The sequence below is a fragment of the Xiphophorus hellerii genome, chromosome 22 (genome assembly GCF_003331165.1).
Source record: "Xiphophorus hellerii strain 12219 chromosome 22, Xiphophorus_hellerii-4.1, whole genome shotgun sequence".
Classification (NCBI taxonomy): domain Eukaryota; kingdom Metazoa; phylum Chordata; class Actinopteri; order Cyprinodontiformes; family Poeciliidae; genus Xiphophorus; species Xiphophorus hellerii.
The window spans coordinates 5,621,209-5,637,986 of record NC_045693.1 but is presented as its reverse complement, the minus strand read 5'-3'; the positions used below and the strand labels follow the sequence as shown (position 1 = coordinate 5,637,986).

Genomic DNA, 16,778 nt, shown 5'->3' with positions numbered 1-16,778 from the left:
ACTTTTTCACAGATGATTTGTCTTGTTATACTGTCAAAACGTATTGTCAGTTTTAACAAATATGTAATAAAATGTTTAGAAAAGTTGCATACTGCAGCTTTAAATAAAGTTAAACAGGAGAAAGTGAATGAAAATGTTGAAAACTGTGTATCCTTTCCCTTCCGCTTCACAGTAACGCACAACTTTGTGTTGGTTTGTCATGTAAAATCCTAATAAAATACATCAAATCTTGTGGTTTCAGTGTGACAACATGTGGAGGTTCAAGGGTTATGAATACTGTGTGTGCAGTGTGATGTAAGCAGAGCTGCTGCTGTGAACTCTGTCACTGTTATTGGTCATCAAGTTATTCAATTGGTTATCCATTTAAAATGAATCCTCAGGAGTTTCATTTTGACATCACAACTTTGTTTATATTAACACAAGAAGACAAGGTATAGAAGTAAATACACAGAAACTTTGTTGATGCAGCAAAAGTCCATTTCTTTTTGTGTTTTATGTATTGTTCTATAGAGTCTATCCCTGCACATAAAGAAATAAAGTCGTTCGCAAAGCCGGAAGATTCGGATTCTGTTTTTATTGCCTCTCTGCAGAGTGGACTGTAATACAGCAGAGAAATGTCACAAGGGAGTGACTGTACAGAAAACCCCCCTCATTGCTCCATTTTCCCCTGAACTTCCCTGTGGATTCCATTGAACACACTTGAAGGGTGTTATAGTTGGACGCAGACTGGTTACAATAAACAGAGCTGCTCCCAGCAGAGCACATAAAGAGGGGAGAGAAGACTTTGAACCGCTCACGCCCAGCTGTGCAGCGCCTCGGATCGAAGTGCCGTCTCCGCTGGCTGGATTCCTCCATCACCTGACGATACCTTCCAGGAAGGGATAATGTCTTCGTTTGTAGGAATTAAATACTTTTAAGGACGCTTGGATTAGGATTTAATAGTATAGATCAACACTAAGCAGTGCATAATTGCGAAGCAGAATGAAAAATTATTTTAGTTTTTGAAGATTTTTTTTTCTTTTTGCAAATGAAAATCTGAAAAGTGTGGCCTTCATTTGTGTTTAGCCTCCCCGAGTTGATACTCTGCCAGACATTTACATGAAAAAAGTGAAATTTCTGTTCATTATTCTTTGCAGAACAAGTCAAGATCTGTAAAATTAGACGAAGAGAACTCTTAGAACTTCAGCTTTAAGCCTTGCTACAATTAGATTAAGATCTGGACTTTTGCTACACTGCAAAAACACAAAATCTTATCAACTATTTTTGGTCTAGTTTTTAGTGCAGATATCTTGGTGTATTTGAAATAAGACTAACCTAACTTACAAATAACTTTTCTGCAAGATATAGAAGCTTGTTTTACGTTATATTGATGAAAAGTTCCTAGCTCCAAAAGTCCTAGTTTGTTTCATTTAAAACCAGACATTTTTCCCATGTTATAATTAAAATAATCTGCCAATGGGACTAGTATTTCTTTATGCGGCTTTTTTTTCTTGCAACTCTTCTGTAAAAGTCAGATTTGGGAAGTTTCCGTGGTTTCCATGGCAACATGGCCCATGCTTAATATCAACCAGGTGAAGCTAAAACTGACACTTGAGGACGTATTGGACAAAACATATTTACAGACGAACAAGCTTTTTTTTAAAAACTTAAATGCAGAACATTTATATTTTGCATGGATTTTGGCTTATTTATTGTTCAAAGTATATTTTCTTTCAGCAAAGTGTCATTTTTTAATAGTTTTTATACTGAAGTTAACTATTACATAATTAATTAGTTAAGTTTTTCTCTCGCAAATGTAAAATTTTTAAGTTTCAGGAAATAGTTTTGGTCTTTCTTGTAAATATTTGAGGGTTATCTTTTGGCAGAAATTCACTTCTCCGTTGCCAATTATTTCCCTTTTTTCATTTACAATGGCCAGAACACGCCATCGGTTTCTTTGTGAATGCTGCAGGTTTTGTCACTAAGGGACCTAAATTGACTCCCGGTTTTGATTGATCAGCTTTTAATATTCTCTTTAATCCAATTAAAATCTGGTAAAAACTGCTTTACAACTGTTACCCCACCCCCAATTAGAAACATAGCGCTAGCTCTAGTATTAGCCATTTTTTAGCCTCTGTTTTCCACCTCGCTGTAATTATTACTGGAACGAGCAGGCCCAAGCAGACTGTTTACTGAGGGATTTTGTTGCTCATGTTTGTTTTACACTCAGGATATTGGATACATCACGTTTGTGTGTGTGTGTGTGTGAATAATGCATGTCCTGGTACATCGGTAGAGGAATTCTGTTTGCACTGGGCTGCAGGCTTGTGTGCTTTGGAGGAACGTGTCATGGTTGCTTCTCTCTCTCTCCCTCTCTCCCTCTCTCTCTCTCTCTCTCTCTGTGTGTGTGTGTGTGGAGGAAAAAGGAGGGCAAGGAAAGCATGCGGTGGGAGACGTGTGCCCCTCTAAGTGAACCAGGCCTCATGCCTGTAGCTCCATGCCAGCTCCGTGTTGCTGCTTCTGAGCTGACGTCATGGAAAGAAGCATCCAAATCTGAACTCGGCTCTGCTGGGAACAAGTTAGCCACCATCAGCCAGGATGCTAGGCTACTCATGCTAATGCAGCTGTTAGCCTGCTGACTGACTCCTCTATGCTACAATCAGAAACACCTCAGTAGATAGAATAAAGAGCGGAGAAGGTGAAGTTGACCCATACTATACACTGAGTTATGTTGTGTTAAAATAAGCAAAAAATGATTAATAAGTGGACCATCAAATATGGATGCGTTTAGATTTTCTTGTAGTGATTTTTTTATATGATGCATCTTGATACGAGTTGAAAGAAATGGCTTCACCAATAGGCACAGAAAAACTTCCCAGCAGTAAGTAATGTAGGAAATCATCGCAACAATGTTTCTTCTTTAAGTCTTTAACAATATTTTGAGGAAATTTTTTGGATTGAGAAGGAATTCATATGATGAGCTCACCAGGTGTTTGCTAAATGGTGCTGCCACTAGTCTGGAGGAGCTGAGTGAGAGCAAGCTTTTCTCAGATATGAAAGAATCAAACCAACCTTTTTCTACTTGGCTGCTTGCAAATCACCTTGTGCCTTCCCAGGTCAACAGTTACTTCTTTAAGGTTATTACTGATATTCAGCAAGGGTGTACTTAGTTTTACGATAAGCAGATTCTCCTTTGTTTGATGAATAACAGCAATGTGCAAGCTGTTATTTAATTTTGTGGACCTTTGGGTGGATTTAAGTAATTATGGAACATGCTGTAAACTAGCTCGTTATCATTTTCTCTCGATAAAATTTAAGTGTTTCCAACATCTCTGAGGATTAAAAAATGCAAATAAATTAACTTAGAAACCAGATACATAAAAGAACAGCTTTCTTTTAAATCTCCCCGGTAATATAACGTAGTTTCTGAGGATCCTTGACAGACATTTAAAGCCTGTGTGAACTCCTTGAACCTTTATATATTAGATTTCTCTCCTCTATTGGATCATATAAACGAGGCAAAGGAAATAAAACAACTCCTTTCTCTTGCCAGTGAGTCCAATCAAATCTTGCATCAAGGCTCTGCTCTTCTCTCAAGGTTTTGCAATTTAAAAACTTGCATACACAGAAGCAAAGCAGGGTCATTTGCCTGCCCCACTTGTGTGCGAGAGACTGGGCTAAATGGGAATCCACCACTGCGGCTGCAGCAGTTTAAGCGCCACTTTGCATCGCGCCGCACTGAAATCAATGGTCGCCTGACTGATTTGCATTGAAAACGTCTCTGGAGGGAGACTAGTCAGAGATGGTGTCGCATCCAGGGTTCTGACCAGACACAAGCGATATTATATGGAATCAGTTTCAGTTTGTAGAAACAAACAAAAATGTAACATTAATAGGCAGAAAGCCTAGCTGCTGTTGGAATATCCCGTACATATGTCCTGTTTTTAAAGTGGGAGGGTTTCTCATTTAGAATGCATTCACACCAGTTTAGTTTAGCTCGCTTTAATCAAACTCTAATTCACATGTGTTAAACTCAAGACCCGGGGGCCAAATCTGGCCTGCCATAACTTTTAGTGTGGCCCTCAAGACTCAAGACACTAAATTACATCAATAAGTCCACCCAGTTTTCTGCAATTGATTCTGTGATTGTGGAAATTCACATAAAATCAACAGATTCCTGTATTTTTTCACACTAATGCATAACTATAAGTTTATTGCTAATTTTCTGCAAAAATGGCCCAAAACTATTGACTTTAACTGACCACTAACAGGATGGAGAAAATGTCCACACCTGATGTTTGTGGAAGAAGAAAACAATCATTTATTTACATGTACAGTTTTTCAGATAAAATTAGTAAAGGCAGGGAGTCTGTCTGCAGACTGAGCTGCAAGAACATTTAATTTCACTTCACTCAAATCGACGTTTAATGGTTTCTGATCCTGGATTAATCAAATAAAATCCCAAATAGATACAAAGATAAAATTTTTGCGTGTTTAGGAATCTTCTATTAGCAGATAAAATGTCTGAGGCGAGGTAAGGGCTGCTGAAACCCTGACGGATGAGTTATTTACACAAACGGGAGTCTCCTTGGAATTCCGACGTTGCCAGTAGTCGCGTCCCTGAGAAGGAAGAGGTGGGGCGAGAGGACACGCCTGCATATCAAACACACTCGTGTGTGTGACATCCTTGGGAGGATGAGAAGTGGCCCGATATGGCAGGTCTCTGTTAGCCACGACAGCATGTCAGAACGGGCTCCTCTCTGCGCTCACACGGAGCAGCTGTCAGCGCTGAGGCCTCGCTCTGTTGTTACGCATCAGTAGCTGCAGAATGCAGAGTCAATATGGCAGTCGCTGCTCAAACGTCAACAGTTTGTGTAAACCGTGTGTGTAATTGGATGCCAGTAAAAGGCTTTCTGTTTGTAGAAGAAACGTAAGGCTGGTAATGAAATTACATACTGGTTCCTTACACACACGCATACATGTTTGTATTAATGCCCATGTTGGGACTTCGGATTGACGTCCAGTCAGTAAAACTTTATTCCATATTTACTTAAATTAATTTACGTAGTAGTGGTCTGACTGGATATTTACTTAATTAAATAAATAAGTACTCTTGATTGTTTGTAAGTTAATTCACTAATTTTGGCATTAACCGATAAACAACTGGAAAGCAAGGAGTGCTTAATAGGAGATTTATTATTATTATTATTATTATTTTTTTTTTTTTTACAGAATTTTAACTGAATGAAGCTAAAATTTTGCCACTAGAGAAGTTCTGGGTATAGAGCATATTTACAGACAGAGCTGTTTTTATTTTATTCTATTCTATTTATTTATTTATTTTTATCAAAATGGAAATGTATATTTTTTTTTAACATTTTTTTTTGGCTTATCTACTGCTATAAGTATGTTCTTTCAGAAAATTGCCTTTTTTAAAATCTATCTTATGTTAATCTATTCTACTAGCTTAGTTGACAAATATTTTAATTATTGATTAATCACTGTTAATCCGATTAATCGTTTCAGCCCTTACTCTGATCATATTAGTAACTACATTTATGCCTATCCCTAACTTTAACCATAAGCACTTTAACCTATTCCTTAACTATTCCTAAACTTAACCCTGGACTCTTAACGGCGCATTAAGACGGGGTTTTGGTTCCCATAAGTCCCATCCGTCGTCAGTAGTTTACTAAGTATAGCAGAACAGGTCCAACACAAACAAAAACACACAAACACACATCCTTCATATCACATTAGTTGCGAGCTGCTTGGGTTTGAGACCTTTTCCGTCGTTAGATTGATAGGACCTCAAATGGCTTCAACTTTGAGCCATTTGAGGTCGGCGCTTTTGGGTCATCCAGTTAAGTGACAAGCCATAGGTTGATGGAAAATCTATAGCAGCACCGCCATACATTACCTTTATATGATCGGGGTGTTCTCTGCCCACCGTCCACAGGCCGGACCGCTGTGAGTGCCTGCGAGCGCTAAATCACTCCATGCTATTGATTTTCCATTAGAAGTCGGCGGCTCCGAGCCCCTCTGACACGCTGCTCACAAACACCTCACTGAGTGGAAGCGGGAAGCAACATGAGGTCATGTGACTCGGGTCGAGTTCGCCGAAGGGAAAACCATGAATCTGGGATTTGTTCTTGTTCCATGGAAGAAAGCTTTAGAGCGAACAGGAAAACTATTTTGCAGTTTGATCTAATCGCTGATTTTTTTCTAAACAAGGAAATTTTGTTATTACATGATGTTTCTCTTTGCTTTGATTTTTAATTAAATTATTACTTTTCACCTAACTTTATTTCAACTTGATGGTATGTAATTATTAGTGAGTTTCAGATACAAACACTTTGATCAGTCACTATTGGTTTTATTTGAAGTGCCATGTAAAGTGGATAAATTGGAGATTTTATCACAATACGTATTGAATTGCAGCAATCATTGCAAAATTCCAATTGCAAAGGGCTGATTGGATTATTATTTTTTGTTGGATTTGGTGTGTGTATATTTAGTGGCTGAAATTGGGATAGATTGCAATGGTAAAGAGCTGAGAAAATGACACAGATCAAACTTTAAAGAATTGGATGGAGTGGGTTTCAAGAGTTTTTCTTTATTCGAGAAGTGTAACGTTGACCTGCTTTATTGGTTTTAGAATCAAAACGGGATAATTGTGCTGCAAAAACCCCCAGTTTTGTCAAAATTTCGACCGTCTGGTTCAAACTGTTGACATCATCTTAGTGGAAACTCGTTACGATGAGCAACCAAATCTCAAACCCTGACCTGACCTGGAAACTCCTGCTACTCCTGTGTTACAGTCCAAAGTTAAACCAGGGTTATATCAACATTGACTGAAAGGATGTACCTCAAACCAACAACTGGACAGGTAAACCTTTGGCCAAATCTGGGTTTTCCAACAGGACGATAATCCCAAGAACTTATTTGAAATGCTTAACATATGACCCTGACTGCAACCTAATTAAATATTTGTAATTTTAAATGAGCTGTATCAATTCTACCAACAAGAGAGATCAAATACCAGCCAGACTTCCTTCTGTCAGGAGCTTTATAGTAAATAAAAGGAGCACATGGTTGAGTTGGAAGCACTTCAGCAATGATTTCCTGAAGTAAGTTGTTGTTTTCAGTCCATCTTGAGGAGTGGCGTTGAAACTTTTTGCTATGTTGGCTAAAAATTTCAGTACAGCTGGGTTGTGAATTTTTCTTTTTTCTGTTTAAAAACACAAAAAATAATTCTGTACATTTAACAGTAACATAGTCAGGTTTATATTAAAATGGATTTATAAACCATTGTAGATCCAAAACATAAAAACAGTCTCCCTGGTTTCCTGTGTTCCCATTTCTATGAAAAAAGTAAAGGAAAATAGCTAATAAAAGACAAACACTTCATTTTTAAGAAAATTTTAATTTGTCTTGGAGAATAGTTGCACTTGAAAAGAATTACAAAACTATTCTTAGATTAAAGTTGTGGAACATGTAAAATCATTCCAAGGGCTGCGAATGGCCCCTGCTCCTCACTTTGGGCATCGCTAGTCTATTGCAAATTCATGAATCTCTTTATAAAACCATTGCTGGGTTTTGTTAAATGGCTATTCAACCCTAAAAACAATGAAGTGCAGATAACTTGAAAATGAATTTTATGTCTTCTCTATTGACTCGAGTCATCCTGGAAAACACAAGGCGCTGCCAGCTTGTTGGCGTGAAGTGACGTCTGATCTTCAGTCACACCCTCCAGCTGCTGCAGCATCCCCGATAGGAGACAGGAGATCAAACAGAGATGTTTGATTATTAAAAATGACTCAACATGTTTCTGCTTTGACGTCCATAGATGCCAAAAGAATAAAATGAAACCGTTTTGACCCATTTCTTCCTTATTTCTTCTTTGTATTGCAGACAGTAAAAGCGCACAAGCCCCACTTCTTGGCCCTGCACTGTCAGGAGTGTGGTGGGAAGAGTTTGGAGTCAGGCGTGACGGAAGTGGAACGTTTTGTCAAGTAAGTGTGTCACTTATTATCCGCTCTAATTGATTTTACTGTGGCAATCTAAAATAGAGCAGCTGATAGAAACTGAGCGGACTACTCCCCCCTCTGGCTGCTTCATGTCACCTCTGGTTTGTTGTGTAAAATGGGATTTAATTGCTCCATTTTCAGTGCTCCATCGGTTTAGCAGTTTATCAGTGTGTGAATGTGTGTGTCCGTCAGAGAGCTGATGGCCGCTCAGGAACTGAAGGACTACAGCAGAGCCCGTGTCTACATCGATGAGAGCTATGAATCCCCAGAGCGTTTCACGGTGAGCACAACAATTTATTCAGCCCAAATCTGTTTGTTTCCATAAATTACGTTAAATAGTTGCATTGATTATGTGTATTGCTTGTCTGAAGTGCTCATCATTGGGGTAATTTGGGACATTTTATTCACTTTTTTAGCAGAATAACGCTGTGACTTCTGCTTGAATTTTGTTTTTTAAATCAACACATGAAGTGTATATATACATACACTTTCACCTATACTTTGTTAGCAAGTTGAACCTCAACCAAATGCACTTATAGGCATCAACCAGATAAATATTTAGAATAAAATAGAAGTTTCTTGGATTAAAACAATTAATCAAATTAATCATGATGGCTTGATTATTGAAATCAACTAATTTAGTAATCGTTAACTGCAGCATACAGACTAAAAAAAGGCCACTTGCTAAAAGAACAACATTGTCAGAGCAGTAATTAGGCCAAAATTGTACAAAAAATATATGCATTTTGCATTTAAATTGAAAAACCTTCTTTTTCTGTAAAAATGTGCTACCCAAAGCTGCGGAAGTAGCATCGTTTTAGCTTCACCTGGCTAAATTCTGTAAAGAAAATCTCATATTAACACCTTTTGCTATCAAATTATTGATCAGTAATCCAAAAAATAATCAACAGATCAGCCCTACACTGTGTTGATGAGAAGTCAAGCAGAAAGACCTGAGCTTAGAAGTATTTTTTCACTGCAGATGCAGATGCTAAAAATGGAAGCATACACTATATGCTATGTTATTGCATTCTATAGAATATAATGTTGTTTTTTTTTTGCTTTATTTAAAAAGTACTTCTTTCTCTTCCAACCAGAGGTTTGTGGTAACCAGTTACATTTAATTGAGTAACTTTTTGAAAAGTATTTACTTTTAAGAGTAGTTTTTTAGTTTTTGTGCACTATAATTTGTACTTTTATTTGAGTAATAGTATTATAAAGTATTGCTACTCTTGCATAAGTAACATGACTGGATGCCTTGAGTAACTTAATTAAATGAAAAACAAACAAACATGTTTTAACCAAAAAAACACCAAAAACATACATAATTTATGTCAAAGTGAGAGATTTTCTTGTTCTAATTTCTTGTGATCAAATGACGAATATTGTCACAGGAAGTACTTCACCCTATTTGGACATACATCACCTACTATAAATTTAGTTTCAGGAAGTCTATTTTGGAAAAACTTAAAATTAGGAATAGAGCTTCTTCTGCTTAAAACTAGTTGTTTTATAATTGTATGAATTTTCATTTAATTTTCGTCTATAAAATATCAGAATTTTGACATTATGTTAGATTTTTCTTTTGTCTGTCATAGTTTTTTTATTTTAAATCAGATGTTCTGAACAGGTACATAGTTCATTAGTAGCCTTTTTTATCAAATATGTTTTTACTTGAGTAATTACTTGGACTGCTACTTTTTCTTCACTTGGATAAAAATATGTTGAAGTAGTACTACTTTGATTTGATTACAATTTCTGGGCACTTTAACCTTTTCTTTCTACGTTGTAAAAATAGATGAATGAATGAATAATTTAGTAAATACTGCAGTTATATGTAAAATGTGTTAAAACAGTTGATGGAAAATATCTTATCCAAACACTAAATTTATATATTATGAAATTTAACTGAGTTATTAAAATGTTTTGTTAATTTACATATAAGTGCTGATAAAATGACAGAGTTCATCTATTATCACTGATCCAAGTCAATTAATTTCTTTTCACTCCAGTTCTTAAAAAGTTTTTATAAAAATGACTAAAAAAGCACTTTAGATAGAGAGTATGAAGGTAATATTTCCATCAGAACCACAATTTAAACTGTTATTTATTTCTGTGTCGCCCGTTACCTTGGTGATGACCCATTCATTAAAGGTTCATTCTGCTGTTTTATGACTCAACGGTGCTTTTGCAGTGGTCGCAGATGGCCACCAGGGGGCAGCAAATATTCAGAAATAAAGTGGCCAAAGGCTGTTAAAAGCGACTGTTGTTCAAAATCAGGTTGACATTTATACAGAGATGGACTCAGAATTAACTGTCAAGTGAATGCTAAACATAAATTTAACTCTAAAAAGGAAAATATATTAAAAATATGCAGTTTTGGGATAAACTAACAAAGTAGTGCGTAGCTAATTATAAAGTGGAGATAAATGCTGGTTTAATCTCAGGAAACCTGGTTAGCATCATGCAAACAATGTATGTGGAGGAAAACTGACACTTCAAATCAACCTGAACCCATGAGGTGAAGCACGGTGGTGGCAGCATCATGGTGTGGGAGTGTTTAAAACTTGTGAGAGGCTGCTGGTTTTGACACTGGAGCGAGGTTCTCCTCCAGCAAGATGAGAGTAAACATCCAGTGAAAAGCTACAAAGAATGGTTTATATAAAAGCCCAATCATGTTTTAGAATGGTCTAGTTAAAGTCTACGATTAAATCCTAATGGGAATGAGAGGCAGGATGTAAACCGGAATATCACACATGCTTTCTGTCCAATCTGACTGAGGTTGAGCTGTTTTTCAAAGAAGAATTAGTGCGAAAAAGTATTGTCTTTATTTTTGCTTCACTTCAAAACTATTCTGTTTTCCAACCACATAAAATCCCAATAAAAATCTGTTTTCATTTTCTGGAGCCAAACAGTTGAACTTAGAGGTATAACGTTTAAATCAGAGGGAGCATTGAGCTTAAATGTTCAATCAATAAAGTAATTATCTGCATATTCCTAAGGAGCTTTCACAACAACAACATCTGTGTGTTTTATCTATGGACGGCAGCCTCTCTGCCGTTTCCCCACGCTACGCTGCTTCTCCACAAACGCTCATTAATCAAAGCGCCTGCAGAGTCACATTTGCTCTTTTCAGAAAAAAATTATTCCAAAACCCTGGCCTTTTCACAAACATAATTATCTGCCGTTTCGTAGAAGCTCCGCCGCCATTTGTTCAGCGCTGTTTGTCTGTACATTAACCTTTTTAGTCCTACTTTGATTCCCATCAAATAGAGATAGCAGTTTGTGCGAATCGGTCGGCGGAAAGAGAAACATCGGACGTGCTTCCTGCGGCGTTGGTATTGAAATCCCAGCAACAGTAAATATGAAGAGACTCTCCAGTCGTTTCACACACCGGGCTTGCCATTTAGCTTTGATGACATCACCGTGTTTGTTTTCCCAATCTTCGATCTTTTCTCTTCCCCTCAAACGCGCTCCTGGGATAATTGTTTGTTGCCCGGCTCGCCTGTCATTTTTCAGATAAAACAAGCGGGAACGCTTCTTTTCTTTTTTTTTCTTTGTGCTGTTGTGTATGAAGCGTCTTTTAAAGTAAAGGTTTTGGATGTTGTGAGTGTGTAATAAAAACGCCCATCGGGGTGTTTACGTGAGTGTGTTTTGATGGATGGGGTGAACGCGCGTGTGGCGCGCAGTAATGAGACTATTGATCTGTCTTCTCTCAAATCTGAAAAACGGTTTGATAATCTCATGTTTCTGCCATGAGAGAAAAAGTTTTCACTTTGAATGCACAGATTTGTATTTTTTATTAAAACTATTTAATAATTTTGTATGGATCAAAACATTTTTTTTCAAAAGTGAATCCACTTCATAAGTTACAGATGTTTAATCAATTAATTTTTGTTCATTTTTATCATTCTGGCTTAAATGGAAATATTTTTAATCCCAGAATGTGATGTTATGGACAAATTGTCCAGCAGATGGTGGACTACTAAATAAGCTGACTTGTTATTAATAAAAAATGTTTAGTGGGAGGAAAAAGTGCAGTCTGGCATGGAGGCAATAAGCCTGCACCTTTTTTTCATTTGCATGTCCAGATCTTGTCTCATGTACCTCCATAGATTGAATGACATGTTTTTGGTAGAAGGTTTTGTTGAATGAAATGCAAAAGTTACTTTTAGTTGAGAAGAGTATTGTGAACCACTGAGTAACAACATCTTGAATGTGCTTCTCTTCACAATTCCTCCACAGGTTTAGTTATTCCTGTTCGCTGTGCAAAGTTTTCTTCCATCTTTTTTCCTTCCACTTAATTTTCCAGCTTTTGATGCAGAAATTTGTGAAGAATCAGCTTTAATCATTTTTATTTGCTTTAGGTAACATCCTGATTTCTTGAGAAACAAAAATAATTAGTTTTTTTATTAGCTGTAAGGGGGTAAACATTAAAATAAACAGAAATAAATGATTAAGAGAGTCTTTTATGTACATGACTTCCACTTTCTGAACCAAATTACTGAAATACATGCCAGTTTTTAGAATAAATTCTCTTTGAGATATATTTTGAATTTACATGAACTGGTTATTTAAACAGAATTTAAGCTTTGAGATGGTTGAAAAGATTTATGTTAGGGAAAACAAACTTGTGTTTTCATAATCCTGAAGCCAAATCTGAAAGACAGAGTGCAGATCTCAACGGGCAGCATTAGCCTGGAGGAGCTTGACTGACACGTCCGGCTGTTTCACGGCTCTGTTAAGGTATACAGCAGGTAAAATGTCAATTAGGAAGACCCGCCCTGATAACTCAACTCCCAATCCACTTGTTCTCGCCCATTAATATTTATCGGACCGATGTGAGGCAGCGTCACCGACTCCTGACACACAAACCGGAGCTGTGGCGTCCCTGCAGCTTAACTGCATCGTCCGCCTCTGTCACACTGTTCAATCAGGCTGCCGACACACACATGATGCCTCCTCTGGTTTGAGTTGTTCCAGGGCATTTTAATAGGAAATTAAAGGCATCCCTCGCCTGTGTGTGTGTGTGTGGGCGCGTGTGTGTGTGTGTGTTTGGTCTGCAGGACAGGAATGAGATCAGTGACAGCGGATAAATCAGGATCTGTTCCTTGATAGGATGCTGCTGTCTCCGTTTACCCCGGGTTCATGCGCGCACATGAGTGCAGATGTAATGTCCTGACATGATGGAGTCCGCTGAAGGACTGAGTCCAGTTCTGCTTCCGTCCTGGACTCAGGAATTTCACAGAAAGGCTCATGTCTGAGTGTATTTAAATGGTTCTTACAGGTGTTGAAATGTGAACTGACACACTCTCAAGTCAAGTTTATCTGTAAAGCACATTGTAGCAACAGGGCAGTTCAAAGTGGTTTACACTATAAAAACACAACACAGTATTCAATTATGAAACAATTAGTAAACTTTGTTTTATCAAAATTATCATCAAATATGTTGGTCAGTGTTCCATTTATTATTAATAAAAGGCAACTCTAAACAGGTTGGGTTTTAGCCTTGATTTCATTGAACTGTGTTTTGCTGTTTTCTGGAAGTTTGTTCCAGATTTATGGTAGAAGCTGAATGCTGCTTCCCCATGTTTGATTCTGGTTCTGAGGATGCAGAGCAGAACCAGAACCAGACCTTTAATGTATTATGGTGCTAATTTATTCAGTGATTTATAAACTAAATAAAGTTTTAAAGTCTATTCTCTGAGGTACAAGGAGCCGGTGTAAGGGCTTTTGATTTGCATTTTGGATCAGCTCCAGCTGTTTGATTGTTTTATTTAGGCAGACCACTGAGGACACTGTTGCAGTAATTAATGTGACTAAACATAAACGTATGAGTGAGTTTCTCTAGATCTTATTAGGATCTACAGAAACAAATATGTAAATTAAGGACTTTTTTCATTTATTTGCAGTAATCAGAGAGGAAATAGTTAAAGAGAGAAGGAAGAAGACAAGAAGCTTTGGTCACTAATTTTGAAATTAAACCTCACATGGCTGCATTGAGGATTAATAGCCTAAACATATGTAGCGCACATACATCCTAAAGTAAAACATTACCAAGTATTTTTGATCTAGTTTCTAGTGCAAATATCTTAGTATACTTTAAGTAAGACAAAACTAACTTACAAGTAACTTTTCTGCAATATACAGGAGCTTGTTTTATCCAACAATTCCCAAATATTGATGAAAAACTGCTAGTTTCACTGCTAGATTATTTCACTTATAATATGGAGAAAATCTCTTGTTAGAAATTAAATGATTTGTCAGCAGAACTAGAACTTTTTCATCAATGTTAATCTATTATTTACCTTAAACAAGCTCCTATATCTTGTTAAAAAGTTATTTGTAAGTTAGTTTGTCTTATTTCAAGCGTACTAAGGTATTTGGAATATTAACTAGAAAGAATACTTGGACAGATTTTGTGTTTTTGCAGTGCAATAGCTCCTCATTCATTCCAGCAGGTTTTAGTTAAAATATCAATTAATATCTCTTTTTTTGTTTTTAACATGAAGTTATGTCTGTGTGAAACATGGTGGTGGCAGAACCATGCTAAGAGGACGCTTTGCTTTGTCATGCACAGAGCTGATGGAGAGATTGATGGAGCTAAATACAGGAAGTTAGAGATAAAAAAAAACGTGTTCAAAAAGAGTTAAAGTCTCTTCCAGGCCAATGCTCTTCTTTCTGATAAATCAAGGCTGCTCAAGGAGTTTTTATTCTCTCCAGAGGAAGCAGCAACCCTTCGCTGTTTAAAAAGCCTCCACATAAAGAGGCTAAGATATTGAGAACTAAATCCGAGCTGGCTCTTATTTCAATACGGCGAGGAGCGCGGCACCGCCTGAGGCCACTCGAACGGAGTAAATGTCAGCTCAGTAATATCGCCCGGGGCATAACTCTCCTTCACCATCAGTCATGCCAGCAGGGCAGCCATAAGCGCGAATACGCACACACACATACACACCGGATGACAAAGCCACACAGACACAACAGGCAGCGTGCACGGCGGAAAACACACTGGTGCCGTGGAAACGGGGCTGAGCGGCGATCAATGAATCTGCCATCAGGCCTGAGTTATGGAGCACAGAGTGTGGGCATTCCTTCTGTGAAAATATTTAGTCTTAAAATGTAGATGTAATTAATGGATTGTGTAAAGAGGTGAAGGAATTGATGCGTTTCTGACAAGGAGTCAAATTCGAGCCTTTGCCCTTGTGGATGGTAGCTGAAACTCACCCCTCTCCACCCTCCCCCCCACACACACACCCCCACACCCCCCCCCCACACACAGAGGCAGCTTCTCGTCGTAAACAGAGCTGATAAAGTGTCTCCCTGTGAGTGTGTGTGTTTGCAGAGTAAATCAGTGGTGTTGGAGGTGCAGGATGTTGTGTTGTGGGGGTGTCCGAGTGTCTCCGGACTGTAGATAATGATGTGATTGCAGCAACGAGCCGGGCCGGGCGAACCTCGGCGCCGTCCATTATGATGTGCACGACGCCCCCCACACCCCACACACACACGCACCGCCACCCTGCTCCAAAAGCCACCCCCAGCCACCGAGGGGGCAGAGTGAAGGTGAGCCTGTCATATCGATCTTTTTAGTGCTAAAATATGAGCCACTTTACTTTGCTCCTCGGCGCAGTGATGTGAAAAATAATAACTCGGACCCAAATTAAAAATATTGATCGCTTAGAAGGTGTTGAGAGCAAATAAACACCCCCTGAAAGATTTTTATCCCCAGCTGTCCAGAGTCCAGCTTGTCCTGGCCTGCCCAGTGGAAAGGAGGGTCAGGGATGAGCCGCCATGTTGTCTGGAAAAAGTATTCACACCTTTTGAACCTGACCACATTTAATCTTATTACAGCCTAATGGTGGGGATTTTATTGAATTGTTTATCATTTATCAAGATAAATTTCTTATAAGAATTTTGATTTATTGATGTCACAATAAATTCAAATTAATGATGTTTAAAAAAACCTGAAACTGTTTATATTGTCAGAATTGCTAAGTTGACTATTTTGTTCACTTTTTGCTAAATGAAAGGATCAATAAATTTGAAAATGTGTGTGAAGTTTAGTGATAGAAACTACACTTTTATATGCTTTCATATATTAAATATATACATATTGGTATGTGTGTGTGTCTGGGGCTACCTAAAATAGAAGCAACACAGTTTTTATTGTCACTTGTATTACTATTATAATACTACCACAAAATAAAATGATAAAACTTTAAGTCCATGTGGCCCTGCCATATTACAATAACAAACTTTTATTTATTTTATTAGGATTTTATGTGACAAACTGTTTTTTCAGCTCAAAATGTGAAGTGTGGTGTGCATTTGTACATATTTGAACACTTTACCCATTGATATACGTGAAATAACTCAGACTCGGTTAGATTGAATGGAAAGTGTCTATTAGGTGTGGGCTTTGACTAGACCATTTTAACACATGAAATGCTTTGATCTAAACCGGACATTCTGAAAGTCTGATCCAGATATGGAAAAGTCAAGTCAGTTTGGACCAAATTAACATTTTAACAGGAGACCAACACTCTCTGTAAAAAAAAAAGAAAAAGAAAACAATTGAACTGCAAATAAGAGTTGAATTATCAACAATTCGTATGAATACAGAGAAAAGTGTAGAACATTTTAGCTTTAGTAATTTAATTGTGCTTTACTGCTAGTTAAAATAAATGGGAGCAACTTAAGGGTGTAAACAAGTCATGTAGGCATAATTTGACATTTAATTTGATTAGAAGTTTCAAAATAATTACTCAT

At 37.5% G+C, this 16,778-nt stretch overlaps 1 protein-coding gene across 2 annotated transcripts in view; it reads left to right on the top strand.

Annotated features, from left to right (window-relative positions):
* The window catches only part of inpp5a (inositol polyphosphate-5-phosphatase A), a 170,930-nt gene that overhangs the window by 49,543 nt on the left and 104,609 nt on the right, over window positions 1–16,778 (top strand). For both annotated transcript variants that reach the window (XM_032552962.1, XM_032552961.1), the window contains exons 3-4: window positions 7,894–7,994; window positions 8,202–8,289. In XM_032552962.1, the coding sequence (XP_032408853.1) occupies window positions 7,894–7,994; window positions 8,202–8,289 (189 nt within the window). The remainder of the gene's footprint in view (window positions 1–7,893; window positions 7,995–8,201; window positions 8,290–16,778) is intronic.